Source organism: Castanea sativa, chromosome 10, assembly GCF_040712315.1.
Source record: "Castanea sativa cultivar Marrone di Chiusa Pesio chromosome 10, ASM4071231v1".
Lineage (NCBI taxonomy): Eukaryota > Viridiplantae > Streptophyta > Magnoliopsida > Fagales > Fagaceae > Castanea > Castanea sativa.
In genome coordinates, this window is record NC_134022.1 from 8,096,589 (window position 1) to 8,113,962 (window position 17,374).

The window sequence follows — 17,374 nt, forward strand, 5'->3', positions numbered from 1 at the left end:
TAAATTAGTGAAGGGGGTAAGAAATTGTATTCATGCTATTTCTTTTACAAGAAAAAGAATGGCATAATTTTCCTCAAACCAAAATATTATCAAGAGTAATTGTAGTGACATGACTTACTTAATAGTCATGTGTCTTATTTAAATAATTTTATCAATCATATGATTTAATATAGGTGAATGGTCTTATGAACCATAACGGATACTTTGAAAGAGACACCTCAAATCCATTTTAGAGGAAAACTTTATCCATAAATTAATAAGTTAACAAAGAAATTTCATAACAAGTTATTGTTCAACCAAAAAACAAAAATCAAACCTAAAGATGTTATCTAATATCTAGTTTAATCAACTCTTGTTTGATATAAAGTTAAATTAACTAATCTTAATCTTTTAATAGGTTTAACTTTTGCATACACTTCTGTTGACAATTTGAAAATTACTCTTTAGTATTGCATATTTGCATATGTTTATTCGAACCTTATATTTGTAAGAGAACTTAAGTTTTTAGCTTCAAGAAGTGGAAAACACAGTGGCCCTGTCATGTTACTCAGGTGATATTTATGGTGAAATCACCAATCCAAGGAAATAGCCCACAAAAGTTGAGAATAGATTTGCTTGTCCAAGAAATAATTGCTATTCTCATGAATGCTACATATACAAAAAATTTTACAATTGTTAAGGTAACAAGTTGTTCTTAGTAGGTAAAAAAAAAAAAAGTTAATAATAAACTCAAATGAGATACAGTAAAAATTTTGTCAGCTCAATTGTTATATAATATTGTTGTGAAAATTGTTATTTATAGCATTGCTCTATTCTCGTAAAGATTTTGTCCTTGTGAAAAATTTCACTATTAATTAATGGGATGATTAGTTGTCATTTTGACTTTAAAGCCATTCATGGGATTGAGGCATGTTTGTTGACTACATAGCCATAGTAACTGTAGGTTGTCTTTGTCTAATGGCGAAAATATTACAGAAGTAATTTCCTTTGTAAATGTTTGGATGAATATCACAGGTTTAGTTTCATTATGTCACAATGAACATGTCCAACATGTTTGACCAGCATGTTTTCCAATGTTGGGTGTGCTCATATTCACTTGTGTTAAGAGAGAGAGGGACTTAACATACGTTCCATCTTTCTGCAAAGTTTTTTTTTTTTTTCTTTTTTCTTTTGGGACTTACCACCAACCTTCAATTTCATCTCTATACATGGTGGATACATATAGATGAAGAAGACAAAATATAGAACATTAGAGAATCAATAGGGCATAAGATATGCCTTGTAAGACAGTAACGTTATCTACTCTCCTTTATGAAGAGAATTGGGGTTTGAATTCCTTCCCTGTTGTTATAACTTATACTTATCAAATTAAAAAAAAAATAATAATAATAGTACATAAGATATTGCAAAATAAACAGTGAATAACAAAAATTTCCATAAATATATTATGAAGTGCAGATCAAATATTTTGTAAGTGTAGCAAATCATGGTGTTAAACAACACAATCTACACATTTTTCAGTTTCCCTCAAATAGGAATGATTTTTCAGTCGGTGAAGAAATAATCACACAAGACCACTTCCAATTGGAGCTAATGAATCCCAGCAGTAGTTTGAGAGACTAAAATTCGGGAAAGTTTGACCAATCTGCAGAAAAATTACTAGAAAGAAATCCATACTCAACTAGAGTCTAGACCAGCTCTATAAAACAGGTGTCACCAGCAGCATCACGAACTAAGCTGATGTTCCATCCATGAGATGGAAAATCATCATTGCAATCTCATTAGATGATCCTTTTCTAAATTTTTAACAAGCACTCCAAAGTAATTTCCAACCCATTGCTGGTGGGGCAAATCCTGGAATATCGCCGATGTCCTTGTTGTTTGGGTTCACGAGCTGAAATAAATAAATAAATAAATCACTAAAAAATTCATTTAACCAAATGGAAAGAAATGGGCAATGCATTCTTATAAAGCCAGCTGTTTCTCAAGTTATTAATGGCTTTTGGCAGTCACATGAGACTTACAAAACATGGAATGTTCATGGTGACTTAAGACACCCTCTCACTATACAAGGTTTAAGACATGTTGAAATGAATAACATAGAAGCAGTAAAAGGTTCTTAAATGATCTAAGAGGCCGTGAAACAAATTTTCTGGACAATGCAGTTATGAAAACAACCAAAAGATTCATCCTCAAACTCAAACTTATATGCAACTTAAGTAGTTAAGTTACAAAAGAATCTGTAAGCTCCAACTTCTCCTTCCACACCCCCCCCCCTTCCTCTGTAAGTATAACCTGTTTTCAAATAAAAAAGATCACCAATTTTATGATCCAAGTCTGTAGCATTCATCAAACTATTCAAATGATATACAAAAATTCAAATTATTATTTCCCTCTATCTATTTGCTGGTAAAGCCATCTATTCAGAAAAGAAAGGGAATTGACCTTCTCCTCAAGATGACATCAAGTTGCAATCAGCGCATTACCAACGGACATGAAAATGCGACAACTATTAGATTAACTCTTTTACTCACTCATGCACTTGTGTTTGTCTTCTTTTTTTCTTTTTCTTTTTTTAGTGAAGTTATTATTATTTAAAAAAGAAAAGAAATGAGGATATACTGAATTAGATTCTTTTATTTTTTATTAAGGTAAGCAAAAAATCACTAAGAATCACTATGTTTTACTACAACATTTGGCATTATAAAAGTATCTTCCTGCAACTTTTAAGCAAATAAGGGTTAACCAAACAAGGTCAATCTGAGATCAACTTATTTATAAAAGGTCCACTTAAAGCATAAAACAAGATTATGCAATACCATATACAGTTATATACATTTAAAAACAATAGGCCTGAGAAACTCCACAGCCCAAAAAAAAAGAAGAAGAAGAAAAAGGCCTAGTATTCATAATTTTGAAGCTACATCTATCTAATAAAGGGATGTCAAGGATTTAGTTCCAATTTGCAATTAGATGGCAAAAGCAAAATCAAGTATTTAGAAAATTAAATTTTGTTAATGGCAAAGAAAATGGATGATAAGCTATCTTACCTTTACAATAATGATGGCTATGACTCCAACGGCAATAATAAGGAAGAGTAATGCCATAATACACCTATCAGTTGCAACCTAAAGAAATAAACGAGGTAAGTAAAACAAGTAACAACTAATAGTCAATATATGACAAGAACAGGAGGAAGATACTTTCAGAGATTGACCTGCCTACCAAGTTCCTTCACAAGTTGAGAAGCTTTCTTGATCGAGAAATGGATAGTCCAGCTCATTAACACTTAACAGCCCGACTCATTTGTTCAGTCTAAACATAAATATAATTGATTTCCTTAGTTTCCATGGCATTGAAATTTTTTGAAAGATTAAACGAAACAAGAGAGAAAAACAGTAGGGGAGAGAGAGACAGAGAGACAGTTTTTAATTCAATGTGAAATATTAAACTGCCGTGAAATCCATTTTTTTAAAAGCTGACAAATTACACACCTGATCCTTGAGTGCAGCTGCAGTTTCTGTTCCAACATTGATGGTGTCTTGAACAGTCTACCACAAACAAGGAGATACTGAATTTATTTTTCTTTTGCGATGATTCCATACTTTTTTGAACAGTAAAATTACTTTTATGTTTTCTTACTCTTTTTTTTTTTTTTTGTGGGGGGGGGGGGGGTGGTGTGGGGGGAGATATGAGTTAGTTAAAAACATTCCATAATTTGTTCAGGTCTTGATACAAAACAGTGCAAGTGATACTCAAGGCAGAGCTAAAAAGACTAGTATGTTTTAGACATACAAGATACAATTCCACCTATAACCTTCTACAAGGAAATAGAGAAGAATGATAGGAAATAATGATCACACTTCAAAATAAACCTTCCATAATTTGTTCAGGTCTTGATGCAAACTAGTGCAAGTGATGTTCAAGGCAGAGCTAAAAAAACTAGTCATTTTAGAAATACAAGATACAATTCCACCTGTAACCTTCTATAAGGAAATAGAGAAGAAATGAGAGGAAAAAATGATCACACTTCAAAATAGCCTACGAAACTTATCCCTTTTCAACTCACCAAAATAAATAAAACTAATTTCCTTACAAAATGATCATGAGAGATAATCCAACCTTTTATGACCTCCAATGGCTTGATCAGTCTTGTCTATCATCCCGTTTCCACTATCTATTAGCTGTTGATTTGTCATGGCAGCATGCATATAGCCACTGCCTTGGCATTAAATATACTTCATAACTGAGAAACATTTAACATATAAACTATAAAGTACTTGAAGCAACATATATTGATATGAAATTTATCAAACATAGGGCATGATTCCAGATTAAACTTAAAGGTATGCATTGGTTACATTAGAAGCAGCAATTTACAATTTCTGAACCATAAAAAAGGTAGATGTTAACAAAGATACTTTAGACACAATACTACTGTGACTCTGATTTCATGATGTCAATGAGAGTGGTTTTTTCATATTATCATTACTATCTTAACTTATCATGTGCGTGTTTGTGCACTCACTAAATTGCATAAAAGAATTCTCAAAAAAAAAAAAAAAAATCATCAAAATATCATTAAAGCCATCAATTTGGCTAAGTACTTAGGGTTTTAAAGAGTTACTTGCACCAGCAAATAGCAGCCATCCACGGTAACTTCATCTGTAATATACATTTCATCAAACACAACCACACTAAAGTAGCTACCCAAACCAACTTCACTGTGAGGCATAGGAAGCTGGCATCTTTTCAGCTGATACAGACTATTATAACTATTCTCACTGTGAGGCATATAAAGCTCGCATCTTTTCAGCTGATACAGACTATTATAGCTATTTCTATTAGACAAAATTCCAGGACAAATCCACAACCAAATAGAAATGTCTTTATCAGGTATCCAAGAATTACGTCAAAAATGCATGAGCCATAGGTTTGTATGACTATTAAAACCCATAATTAACTCTTATTTTAGCATGAAAGACAGCCAAGAGTAGTAGACACATTAGTGAAAACTAGCACATGGGTGAAAAAGGTGTACACTTACACGATGCTAGCAAGACATTAAACACCAAGGTTATAGGCAAATTTTAATTATATCTAGATCTCAACACTGCATAAGTCATTAAGCATATTATTTACTGAGTTTTACAGGATGTTCGGTATTGGAATTGGAAATAGCTTAAATGGGGTGTAGATCCAGAATCTGTCCTACATTACAATATATAACATCTATGTATAAGACTCAATGTCTCACTGTGAGTGACAGTGAATCTATAGTTGATACAACAAACATAAGCGAAACGCAATAGCTCACCTTTTAACAAGGCCTATTAAGAGTTAAAACCATATACTGCAAACATTTAAACTACTGAATTACAAGCCTCATGAGTCATGACATGTCATGACAGGTTAAGAAATATGACTACCAGTGAGACAGTTGATCTGTCTGCAGGGTAGTTCACATTATAGACGCTGGTTGTGGGGTCACTAGTTTCTGCATACTATCCGCTGGGATATACAAACACATGTCCTTTGCACCAAAAGATGATATGATGAAAACTCAAAGGAAGTGTTGGTGCGTACTAAATACAGCATATTCATTGAACAAATTATAACACAATACCATTGAAAAAATGGTAATATTTATTCACTTCTCATTCTTTGATTACCAAACAGAAAAAAAGTTTTGCAAACTTCAATTCACTTTTTCATTACTTTTCTTTATCTAACTTCAATTACATGTAAATGTGCAAATCATAGAGCAAAATCAACATCTAAGGAGCCGAGATAGGTGCCTTTTGTAAATCAATATGAATCATAGTCCCAAATGCCAGTAAGGAAAAAAGAAAACATTATTATATATGTCGGACTGTTGGAGAAAAAGAAAAACAAGAATTACAACAAACCGTTAACAGAGAAATAAGAAATCTCAATATGCATTTGTACAGTAGTAGAAGTTTGACAGAAAAAGACATGTTAGTAAATGTCCAGGAAAAAAAAAAAGATACAAAACAAAAAAACAAAAAAAAAAGGAAGGAAACAACTAGATTATATAATGGTAGGAAGAAAGATGATAACTCACAGGTAAAAGAAGAGGAAAAAAAAATCTCCTTGACTGGATTCCTCACATTCTATGTCTCTTTGATGTCTTGCTTGTTTAACAAACGGAACCCTACTGTCTCCACCTCCATGCTCCAGGTAGCTATTGTGAACTCACTACATTGAATACAAAGAATTCTCAAAAATAAAAAATTATAAAATCATCAATATAGCGTCCACAAAGATTAAAGCCATCAAATTGGCCAAGTTCTGAGGTTTTGAATAGTTACTTGCGCCAACAGACAGCAGCCATCCACGGTAACTTCATCTGTAATATGCATTACATCAAACTCAATCACTAAAGTAGCTATTCAAACCAACTTCACTGGGATGTATATGAATCTGGTATCTTTTTATTACATACAGAAACTACTATAATATTTTCTAATAGACAAAATTCCTTGACAAATCCACAACCAAATAGACGTGTTTATCAGGTATCCTTAATCATCCAAGCATTACAACAAAAATGCATGAGCCATAAGGTTGTATAAAAATATAAACCCATAATTAACTCTAATTTTAGCATGAAAGGCTGACAAGAGTAGTAGACACATCAGTGAAAACTAGCACATTGGTAAAAAAGATGTAGCAAGGCATTATTTATATTCTTTGGTGCCACCTTCAAAGAGATCGATTCTCTTGTTTTCAAAGAATTGATGCATTTATGTATCCACAACAAATTGAAAGTAAATCCTAAGAAAAGAATAAGAAGCATTCAAGTAATTATTCAGTGATGCAAAAGATTTGAAAACAAAAGAAATGATATTATGACACACAAGAACTCAATGAGTTTCAGATGAATGTCATACAAAAATACAATTTATATTTATAACTTCCAAATAAATATATGAACACTTCACAATTATCAACATTTTTCAGATTAGGCAACATTGACCAGAAGATAATCCAAGCATTGGTCCCAACTGATTGGGGCCAACTCCATTAATCCTTCTTCTTCTTCTTTTTCTTTTTTTTTTTTGTTTTTTTTTTTGTTTTTGTTTTTTTGGTTTTTGGTAGCCTTCCTATATAGTTTGAAGTTTTGATGCACATAAGTGTTAAACAGAGAAGGTGATTCAAATTGAATTTACTTAAGGAGATGAGGAGCAGGACAGGTAAAAAAAATGATGCTGTGGTTGACTACAACAAGAGAACAATAAAATAAAAAATGCACAACTTCACCATTAAAATTCAGCTGAACCAGGCGTCCAAGGGAAAGGGATTGTGTCTCTTATATTCTCTATTCCTGTAGCAAATTGCACAAGCCTTTCAAAGCTCAATCCAAATCCTGCATGAGGAACTGGCAAACAAGAGATAAAAGTACACCATTACAACAAAGCATAGAAGTAATTTCTTGGTTATCACATTACTACCTTTTAAAAAGAAATAACATATATTCTTCTTTAACCATTTTTAACCCTATAAAATTTAAGTCTGTCAACACAGTAATGAATAAGAGCTGTAACTACAATATTGTTCACTCTTCAACTACACTAGTTAGTTGAGATTTCTTATGAAAAGAGCTCAGATTGTCTGCCCATGTGATCCAAATAAAAATTTACTTGCTTATTTGGACTACATTAGGTGTATGTCTGCAGCAAAGTGAGAAACATTATATAAAGCAGCCTACTCACGCTTCTCTTAATTTTCTATTGCAGCCAAAAAAATGCACCCACTTTCGTTTCTGCTCTCATTCCCAAATAATGAATCTTGTAATCATAGAAGGTCAGCACACGTATCTTTTTTCTCCATCCCACCAAATCAAATCTAACTTCAAGTGCTCTAATCTATTTATCATTTCCTTTTTTTGCTATTTGTACCGATGTTATTTTTGCCTCTCTAACCCTTTTTGCTCCTTCAACACGATCAAATCAATCTTTCTTACCGGTGCAATTATTACATCTTCATTGCACACATGCTACTTCTGTCATCTTGTTCACAGTAGGTGCCACCCTCACTTGAAACAGCAAAAAAAATGTGTTTTCCACCAATGATTGGCACGTTGTATCATCTAACTGTAACTTTGAGGCTTTTGTCTGCTAATGAACTGTGGAGAGGCCAGCAATGTGTATAGATTCCATTATGATTTATGACTATAAAACCAATGTCCCAAATTATGTTTCACATTTGAGAACGCACAAAGTTAATTTAAGACACTTAATGCATTGACACACACACACACACACATATATATATATATATATAGTGGATTTAAAAATTACCTTTGTTATAAAACAATGTAACAAAAAATGTACGTCACCAATTTGAATTGGCTTCTCTTATGCATTTAGATTTGTTTGACAGAACGTAATACGGAAAACTGATCATTTTAATGCATAGTTTTTTACGATTTGGCACTCAATTTGGGACACACAAAAAATAGTTCAGGGCAAAGGGCAACATAAAGCATTAAAAAACTAATAGTAAGAAAACAAAAATGCTAAAAATAGAGTTTATGACAAGTCAGATGCATTTCAGATGGATAAAATTATCTCTGCTGCTTTAAGAACTGAAAATAACGGTAAATTCTGACTGATGTTAACTTACTGCTTTTTAATAGCAACATATGAATTCAACTCTTTGATCTGCATAGAGTATGAACATCATTTAGTGCATTTGGAATGCAAGATTTAATCAACTGACACAAAACTAAAATTTTAGCAAAAATCTATAATATCTAAGGCTAAATAGAAATAAAGATAACAACACACCATTGATTCAGCATCTCGTTAGCATCTGGATCATTTCTACTCTCCAAATCCTTGGCTTGTCTGTCAAACTCTTTGATAAGCCTAAAAAGGCAAGACAAAATTATCTTTCTGACTAGGAAAATAAAAACTAACATAAAAGGAAAAGGAAAACACTTGTTTTCTATGGGTAACTAGAACTCACAGACCTGCATGGGATTCAACCCATAAGCTATCCTCCACCTCTTATTTAGGTAGGGAGCAGATGGAATTTGATCCAAGGATCATTTGCAAAAGGAAAATGAAAACACACACACAAAACACCAACAGCAAAAGCAGCAGCAGCAGCATTATATAAGACTATTTACTAATAAGTTTTTGCTAAGCAATTAAACCACAAACCCATCGACATTTGAACCTGCGATCTCACCCACCATCCCATTCTTGTAGGAGGTGGAAGCGACATTAAACCCAACAGCCATTGGCTAATACAAGACCTATCTCAGATCACCAACTTTGTTGAGTCACAACTTTCAAGCAACAATTAGTAAAGTAAAACCTGTTCTTTGGGCAGAAATAAAACATCCAAGGTTATAGGCAAATTTTAATTATATCTAGATCTTAACACTGCATAAGTCCTTAAGCATATTATTAACTATGGGAATTGGAAATAGCTTAAAGGGGGTGTAGATTTAGAATCTATGTCCTATATGACAATATATAACATCTATGTATAAGACTCAATATCTCACTGTCAGTGATAGTGAATCTTTAGTTGATACAACAAACAAAAGCATTACACAATAGTTCACCTTTTAACAAGGCCTATTAAGACTTAAAATCATATATTGCAAACATTTAAACTTTACTGAATTACAAGACTCATGAGTCCTGACATGTGTTTGTATTTATTACTTTGAAATTTGTGTCAGGGTCAATGTTTTTATGTTTTTATTAGCATAATGTAAACGCCACTTAATTTTGTTGTAAATTCAGGTTAAGAAGTATGACTACCAGTGAGACAGTTGATCTACGTTCTACAGGGTAGCTCATGTTTTGGACGTTGGCTGTGGGGTTGCTAGTTACCATTCCCTGGCACGCGCGCGCGTGCGCGCACACACATATATATATATAAACATGGATCCTGTGCACCAAAAAATGATACAATGAAAATTCAAAGAAAGTGTTGGTGCATACTAAATTATAACACAATCCCATTGAAAAATTATAATATTTTGGGATAATATTAGCTCCTCACATGAGAATAGTATAAATATTGAATAGTTACCCATTTATTAACTTCTAATTCTTTGACTAACAAACAGGAAAAAAAAATAAATTTTCTGCAAACTTCAATTCGCTTTTTGATTACTTTCCTTTTTCTAACTTCAATTATACGTTGTTGTGCAAATCATAGAGCAAAATCAACATCTGAACCAGGCAAGGTGTCTTTTGTAAATTCTTCAGCATGAACCACGGACCCAAATGCCGGTATGGAAAGAAGAAAACATTATTATATACATCGGACAGTAACAAGAATTACAAAAAACCGTTACAGAGGGACAAGAAATCTCAATATGCATTTGAATATTAGTAGAAGTTTAACAGAGCATTACATATGCTTAAGCCAAAAAAAAGAAAAAAAGAAAAAAAAAGAGCATTACATATGCAGCACACAAAAAAGAAAAGTGATTTATAATGGTAGGAAGAAAGTTGATAACTCACAGGTAAAAGAAGTGAAGAAAAGAATTCCCCATCATCCTCATCATGGGCTTCGCTTATTTTGATTGGGATCTTCAATGTCTTACTTTTATACCACACGAAACCCAATTTTCTCCACCTCCAAGCCCTCGGTCTCTATTTCAAGCTCAACTTGATGGAATCCCTTCTTATCAACAGAGCGGCCAGGGGTTTTCGGAAGGCTGAAATTGTTCTTGGACACAGTGTGCAGCCAAAGGTGATGCGAATCAACTTTACCATATTCTGGCGTAAACAAAGGCCAAGTTTGGGGGAACTCTCCAAAGCTGAAACCACTCATTTGGCATCCCTTCACTATAATGTGATGGTTCTGTTGGGATCTATGATGACGCTCGGTGGGTATAAAAACAACGCACAAAACAATTCCCCTCCACTCATCACACCCTGACCCAGACCCAGGCAATTGTATCTTCACTTTTTTTATTTTGTAAGTCCATATATTATGACGAGTGACAACTGAAGTATCACATATGTTCACTTTTTCAAACCATTTCGGAATTTCCCTTCCAGGAATAATATAAGATTTCCTACTTTGTCCCTGAAATATACAAACCATGATCTTGGGGGGAATGTGCAGATTAGGCATGTGGATGCATGAATATAGTAAGTTAGGCATAATTTGAAACTATGTAGGAAAATAGCAACTCGAGTTTTTGAAACTCGAGATTTACATAATAAATCGAGTTTCAAAAACTCGCTTTATGCTCGCTTTGGGCTTGCTGAGGTGGAAAAATGCCACCTGGATCTCGAGTTTTATAAACTCGAGTTTTAAGTCTACCTAAACTCGAGTTTTATAAACTCGAGTTTAATTATATAGTAACTCGAGTCTTATAGACTCGATTTCCTCTGGGCATGTTTATTTAAAACTCAGCCCGTGGCATTTAACTCTCTCACATTCTCCACTCTCACTGCTCAACACACAGAGAAAACCTAAAATCTCGGCCTCACTAACTCTCTCACTCACTCACCCTCACTAACTCACTCACCCATAACTCTCTCACACCACTCACTCTCACAAAACCACATTCTCCACTCTCACTACTCTTCCCTCTCGGCAAATTCATATCTAAGGTAAGGGTTTGCATAATTTGATTGTCATTATAGTTGGGTATGTTGTCTATGGGTGTGGGTTAAAGAGTTTTACCATTTATTTTGTAGATAGTTAACATAACTTAGTTAATTTATCAATATTGTGAATTATAGAACTTTGTTTTGTTAGTGTTAATTTTTTGAGTATTTATTTGTATAGTTTTTGTTATCAAAATTTTATTCATCATTTTATTTTGATCATGATCTTACAAATTTCTTTGACTTTATTTATCATTAGTTTGGGTATGAAATGGGTAGTGAATGAATGTAATGAATGGGAATGAGTATGTAATTATCAAAATTTTATTCATCATTTCTAGGTTTTTATTTTTATCATGATTTTACAAATTTCTTTGACTTTATTTATCATTGGTTTGGGTATGAAATGGGTAGTGAATGAATGTAGTGAATGGGTATGTAATCATGCTCCTCTACCCACCTAGTTCTTCAGAACCCTTTTAGGCATTATAGGTCACCACACAATGGAGTAATAGATAATTCCGTCTCTCCATCCACTAGGATTAGAAGGTTTACGTCTTGGCCTTTAGATATTAATGGGCACTCTATAACCTGGCTTGAATATGTTCATTGGTAAGATTGCATTACTTTTTTCCCTCACTTTACGACTATGTGATTTAACTAACATAGGACTTGACTTGAACGGGTTCACAATGCACGATATTCTTATAATCATATACCATGGTGGTCCGCTTAAGAATCCCAATGCCAACAAGGGATTGCCATTTGAGGGGCCGGGTATGAAAACCTATTATGCCGAAGTTGATCGTAGGTTGAAAACCCTTGATGAATTGAAGATACTTGTCATGGAAGAGTTGGGTAAGAATCCTGATGCGTACAACATGCAAATTACTTATCGTATGCCAAATGAAATCATGAAGCCGCGGAGTAATTACTAGTATATGCTGATAGAAAAAGACAAACATGTGAAGATCATGTTTGACAAGTTGGAGAGTATAGTTGAAGTAAGTAATATTGAGTTGTACATACGGTTGGAGCCGCGTGCGGGATGGCAAGAGGATATCCAACAAACAACTAGAAGCTTACAAGTTGCGCTTCGGATGCTCAATATGAGTATTCTACACATGTAGAGGATGATGATGTTCATGCCGATGGAAATGATGATGATGATGACGACGACGACTATGTTGATGAGACTACGCCGTTAACAATGATGATGACGATGATGATGACGACGACGACTATGTTGATGAGACTACTGTCGTTAACAATGATGATGACGATGATGATGATGATGATGATGATGATGATGATGATGACTATGTTGATGAGAATCTTGCCATTAACGGTGAAGATTTTGCCGATAAAGATGACTATGAAGACATGATTGAGAGAGGGGACTTTCGGGACTTTGGGGACTTTGAGAGGGACATTGATGACGATGAGACATTGGACGGCGGTGAACCTGATGCAGACAATGTTATTAGTGTCCAAAACATTACAAACACAATCCCTGCCTACGCACCTCCTGCGTTGTCATTCTCTGCAAATACTTGGGAAAATATGGTTGATCCTTCGCATATTGAGATGCCATTTGTGTCTACTTGGAGAGAGGGGATGAATTTGTGCAAAGGGTTGACTTTTGCGAGTAAAGTGGAGGTGAAGCGCGTATTAACAATTTGTGCCCTCAAGGAAAACAAAAACTTTAAGATCACTAGGTCGACGAGGAAAAATTTTTGTGCGAAATGCGTGCATGAGTCGTGCAAGTGGTATGTCTACGCAGTTATGAAGCCCGAGCTCCAAAATCTATGGATGGTCACCGTGTATGTGGGTCCTCACACGTGTTTACCGGCAGGGTGCGAAATGATGGTAGAATGATGAGTTGTAATTTTATTGCGGCGAGAAATCCATAACAAGTTACTTGAGGATCACACCACTCAAATTAAGCATCTCAGATCTCTGATAGAGGCGAAATATAATGGCCATAAGCCTTCTTACTACAAGGTATGGGATGCGAAACAAAAGGCGATTGCGCTTATGTTTGGAGATTGGGAAGAATCTTACCAAAGGCTGCAAAAGTTGCTAATGGCGTATATTGATCAGGACCCGACTACCCAGTTTTGCTATCGTGTCACACCCACCGATGAAGATCACACCGTATTGTTGCATTATGTGTTTTGGTCTTTTGGTCCATGCATATCAGGATTCAAATACTGCAAGCCGGTTATCAGTATTGATGGGACCCATCTGTATGGTAAATATCAGGGAAAGTTGTTGGTCGCAATGGCAACCGATGCTAACAACAAGGTATTCCCTCTCGCCTTTGCTGTTGTGGATTGTGAGTCAGGGTCCAGTTGGAGGTGGTTTTTACGATGCCTCAGAGAAACGATTGGCCACCTGATACCTGACGACGGCATTTGCATAATTTCTGACCGACATCTCGGTATCAAAAACGCCATTGCAAACTGGCCTAGAAGGGATGATGGAAAAGCAAAGGTATTTCATAGATATTGTCTTCGACATGTTGCTAGCAACTTCAACACCCATTTTCAGAACTCGACTCTAAAGTCAGCGGCGTTGAAAGCGGGATATGCTAGTCAGGTAGTTAAATTTGCTACCATAATGGACTCCATTAAGCAGGTGGAAATTGAGGCCATTAGGAAGAAGAAGAAGGTGACGGGGAGGGATGGTAAGGAAAAGAATCAAGATTATCTTCCATACACATACCTAATGAGCGAGGATGTGGACATGTGGACCCAGTCATACGATGGTGGGAGACGTTTTGGAGCAATGACAACCAATATATCAGAGTGTTTCAATGGTGTGCTGAAAGGTGCACGGGGCCTTCCTATTGCCGCGTTGGTTGAGTTCACTTGGAGCAAACTTGTTCAATATTTCCACGACCGGCGCAAAGAATACCATTATGAGTTGTCAGAGGGTAAGAAATGGAGTGAATATGCCTTATCCACGTGGGATGGAAATAAGCGTAAATCTGAGAAACACTATCTCAAGCCATTTAGCAATGAAGAGCTGATATTTCAAGTAGTTACCCAACTCAACGTGTCTAGCGCAGGAGGGGGAAACCACAGTTATGAAGTTCGGTTAGGGGAAAAAACATGCAGTTGTGGGAAATGGCAAAATATAGGGATCCCGTGTTCACATGCAATTAGAGTATGTGACTATTTACATATTGATTCAACCACGTATATTCACCCATGTTATGGTTTGAACCATGCCCTTAGCACTTATGAGCATGGATTTGTGGTTCCTAAGTCACAGTCATTATGGAGGGATCCCATGGGGCCAAAGTGGTTGCCTAATCCGGCATTGTTGCGGGCCAAAGGTCGACCGGTGAAGTCACGAATAAGAAATGAGATGGATGGAGTGAGGAATAAGGATCAAGAACCGGGATGGCGGAGGGAGGACGCGAGATTTGATAGAGAGTCAACCGAAGCGGACATGTGGACCGTGTCATGCTTAGGGCATAACCGCAGAAAATGTCCGCAGTCCCGCGGTGCTTCCACAAGCGGCCATGTTCCACACTAGGTAGGTTGGCAAAAATTTATGCATCGGTTAAATAATTGTTGTTCATTCGATGTTTACTATCTTGTCTCCTAACGTAAATACTCTACGTTTTTCAGGCATCCTTCCATGGACGACGTTGTATTGGCTCTATGTGAACTTTTTGATTGTTGTTGAATGTACTTGTAATTCTCTATCCAATGTACCTCTATGAAGATTGTGATTTGAGTAGTATGGTTAGAATTGCAAATTAAGTGTGGTTGGACATGTTTATAATGGTGATATATTGAGAATGACTTTTGTTGTGATTTGAGTGCATTTACATTGTAAAACAATGCCTGAAACAGAGCATTTTCTGCTGGGAAAAAAAAAATTTGCCCAGTAAAAATCGAGTTTTAGACACTCGAGTTCCTTGGGAAAAATATTTGCCCAGTGAAAATCGAGTTTTAGAAACTCGAGTTCCACTGGGCAAAATTTTGTGAAACAGGGCATGGCTCTCTGCCTCTCTGCCTGAAACAGAGCATGATGCTGGGGAAAAATATTTGCCCAGTGAAAATCGAGTTTTAGAAACTCGAGTTCCACTGGGCAAAATTTTGTGAAACAGGGCATGGCTCTCTGCCTCTCTGCCTGAAACAGAGCAGTTGGGGAAAAAAAATTTGCCCAGTGGAACTCGAGTCTCTAAAACTCGAGTTTCTTTGGTTACGAGTAATGGAAAATAAAATCGGTCCATTTGGTCTAATTTGGTCTGATTTGGTCTATTTTGGTCTAATTTGGTCTAATTTGGTCTTACTTGGTCTGATTTGGTCTTATTTGGTCTTATTTGGTCTAATTTGGTCTTACTTGGTCTGATTTGGTCTGGGATAGGAACATTGATTTGGTCTAATTATTTGGTCTGATTATTTGGTCTGATTTGGTCTGATTATTTGGTCTAATTTGGTCTTACTTGGTCTGATTTGGTCTGATTTGGTCTAATTTGGTCTTACTTGGTCTGATTTGGTCTGGGATAGGAACATTGATTTGGTCTAATTATTTGGTCTGATTTGGTCTGATTTGGATAATTTGGTCTAATTATTTGGTCTGATTTGGTCTGATTTGGTCTAATTTGGTCTGATTTGGTCTGATTTGGCCTAATTTGGTCTGATTTGGATAATTTGGTCTAATTATTTGGTCTGATTTGGTCTGATTTGGTCTAATTTGGTCTGATTTGGCCTAATTTGGTCCATTCAGTCCACTTTGTTCCATTTTGGTAAGGAAGATCCATCTTTGTGTACTTACATATGTAATTGGAGACAACAAGGTTAGGTTGAGAGGCCTTATTCAAAATCTAAATTTATTAAAACGAATTCTCGAGTTTGGGGGTCAGCTGTCCACCATTGCTATACTGATATTCATAGTGCTACATGTGCTGCTCAATAGCTCGGCACTGTTGAACCCTATCTAGTCATATCATTCACACTCACGTCAATACACAGATCTGCATCATTTTGCAATGCACTGTTTTCAAGGATGCAGAAGACCCCTGAAAAGTTTATGATGCATTTAACACAACTCGGTATTGTCTTGTCAAGTTCATGTCAGATGAAACACAAGCATGCTAAATACTCTTCACATGAATACTGTTCAGCTGAATAGTCATGGCAGTACACTGCAACTACTGCCCAGAATAAGAGAATCTCACTGTGACATTGGGAACATTTGAACAAAAAATTCGTGTAGTGGTTTTCCAGCCTGTATTGACATGACAAGCCTGAATATATTAAATTTTATTATTGAATACACAGTGGAATGAGGTTATAAATGTACCACAATTCTTTTCTTATTCCTACACCACTAACTTTGTAGGTTGAGTAAGCTATGAGTCGCAACGCCTCAACATCATCTCGTACACGTAGAAACAAGTTTCAATCTACTTCAACAAATGAATCATCACAAGTTCCAGCAGATCAACAACTACAAACATACACAGACCACTATGGAGGGAAATGGGTTGGAAAGAAGAGAGATTTCGTTAATATGCCAATATACACGTACGAGAGTCTTGGAAGCGTTGGCCACATCATGGTCGGCAAACCTACAAAACTAAGTACAGATACCACCGCAATGGAGTTCACCGTAGCAGAACCACCATGGTCAACCCTATACGAGAAGAGGTGTGAGTTGGAGGTGTATTGTCGATGGCACGGGTTACGAGTTCCTAAGGTACGCTCAGCCGAGTTACCTAGAGATGAACCTGCCAA

The 17,374-nt window shown here is 35.7% G+C and overlaps 2 protein-coding genes across 2 annotated transcripts in view; both read right to left on the reverse strand.

Annotated features, from left to right (window-relative positions):
* Nucleotides 1-1,403: 1,403 nt before the first annotated feature.
* LOC142613159 (disease resistance protein Roq1-like) overlaps nt 1,404-17,374 on the reverse strand; it is a 39,138-nt gene continuing 23,167 nt past the window's right edge. Inside the window, exons 7-17 of the mRNA XM_075785376.1 lie at nt 10,515-11,085; nt 8,814-8,894; nt 8,650-8,687; nt 7,285-7,402; nt 6,333-6,370; nt 6,086-6,219; nt 4,123-4,246; nt 3,495-3,551; nt 3,218-3,315; nt 3,051-3,128; nt 1,404-1,894 (exon numbers count right to left, since the gene is read on the reverse strand). Coding sequence (XP_075641491.1) covers nt 10,600-11,085 — 486 coding nt within the window. The 3' untranslated portion in view covers nt 1,404-1,894; nt 3,051-3,128; nt 3,218-3,315; ... (6 more) ...; nt 8,814-8,894; nt 10,515-10,599. The remainder of the gene's footprint in view (nt 1,895-3,050; nt 3,129-3,217; nt 3,316-3,494; nt 3,552-4,122; nt 4,247-6,085; nt 6,220-6,332; nt 6,371-7,284; nt 7,403-8,649; nt 8,688-8,813; nt 8,895-10,514; nt 11,086-17,374) is intronic.
* On the reverse strand, nt 1,805-9,271 carry LOC142611954 (putative plant SNARE 11). Its single transcript, XM_075784098.1, has 7 exons — nt 9,192-9,271; nt 8,807-8,894; nt 8,650-8,687; nt 4,628-4,841; nt 3,495-3,551; nt 3,051-3,128; nt 1,805-1,894 (listed from the first exon to the last, which is right to left on the reverse strand). Exons 1-7 carry the CDS (start codon nt 9,269-9,271, stop codon nt 1,805-1,807), a joined length of 645 nt encoding a protein of 214 aa, XP_075640213.1.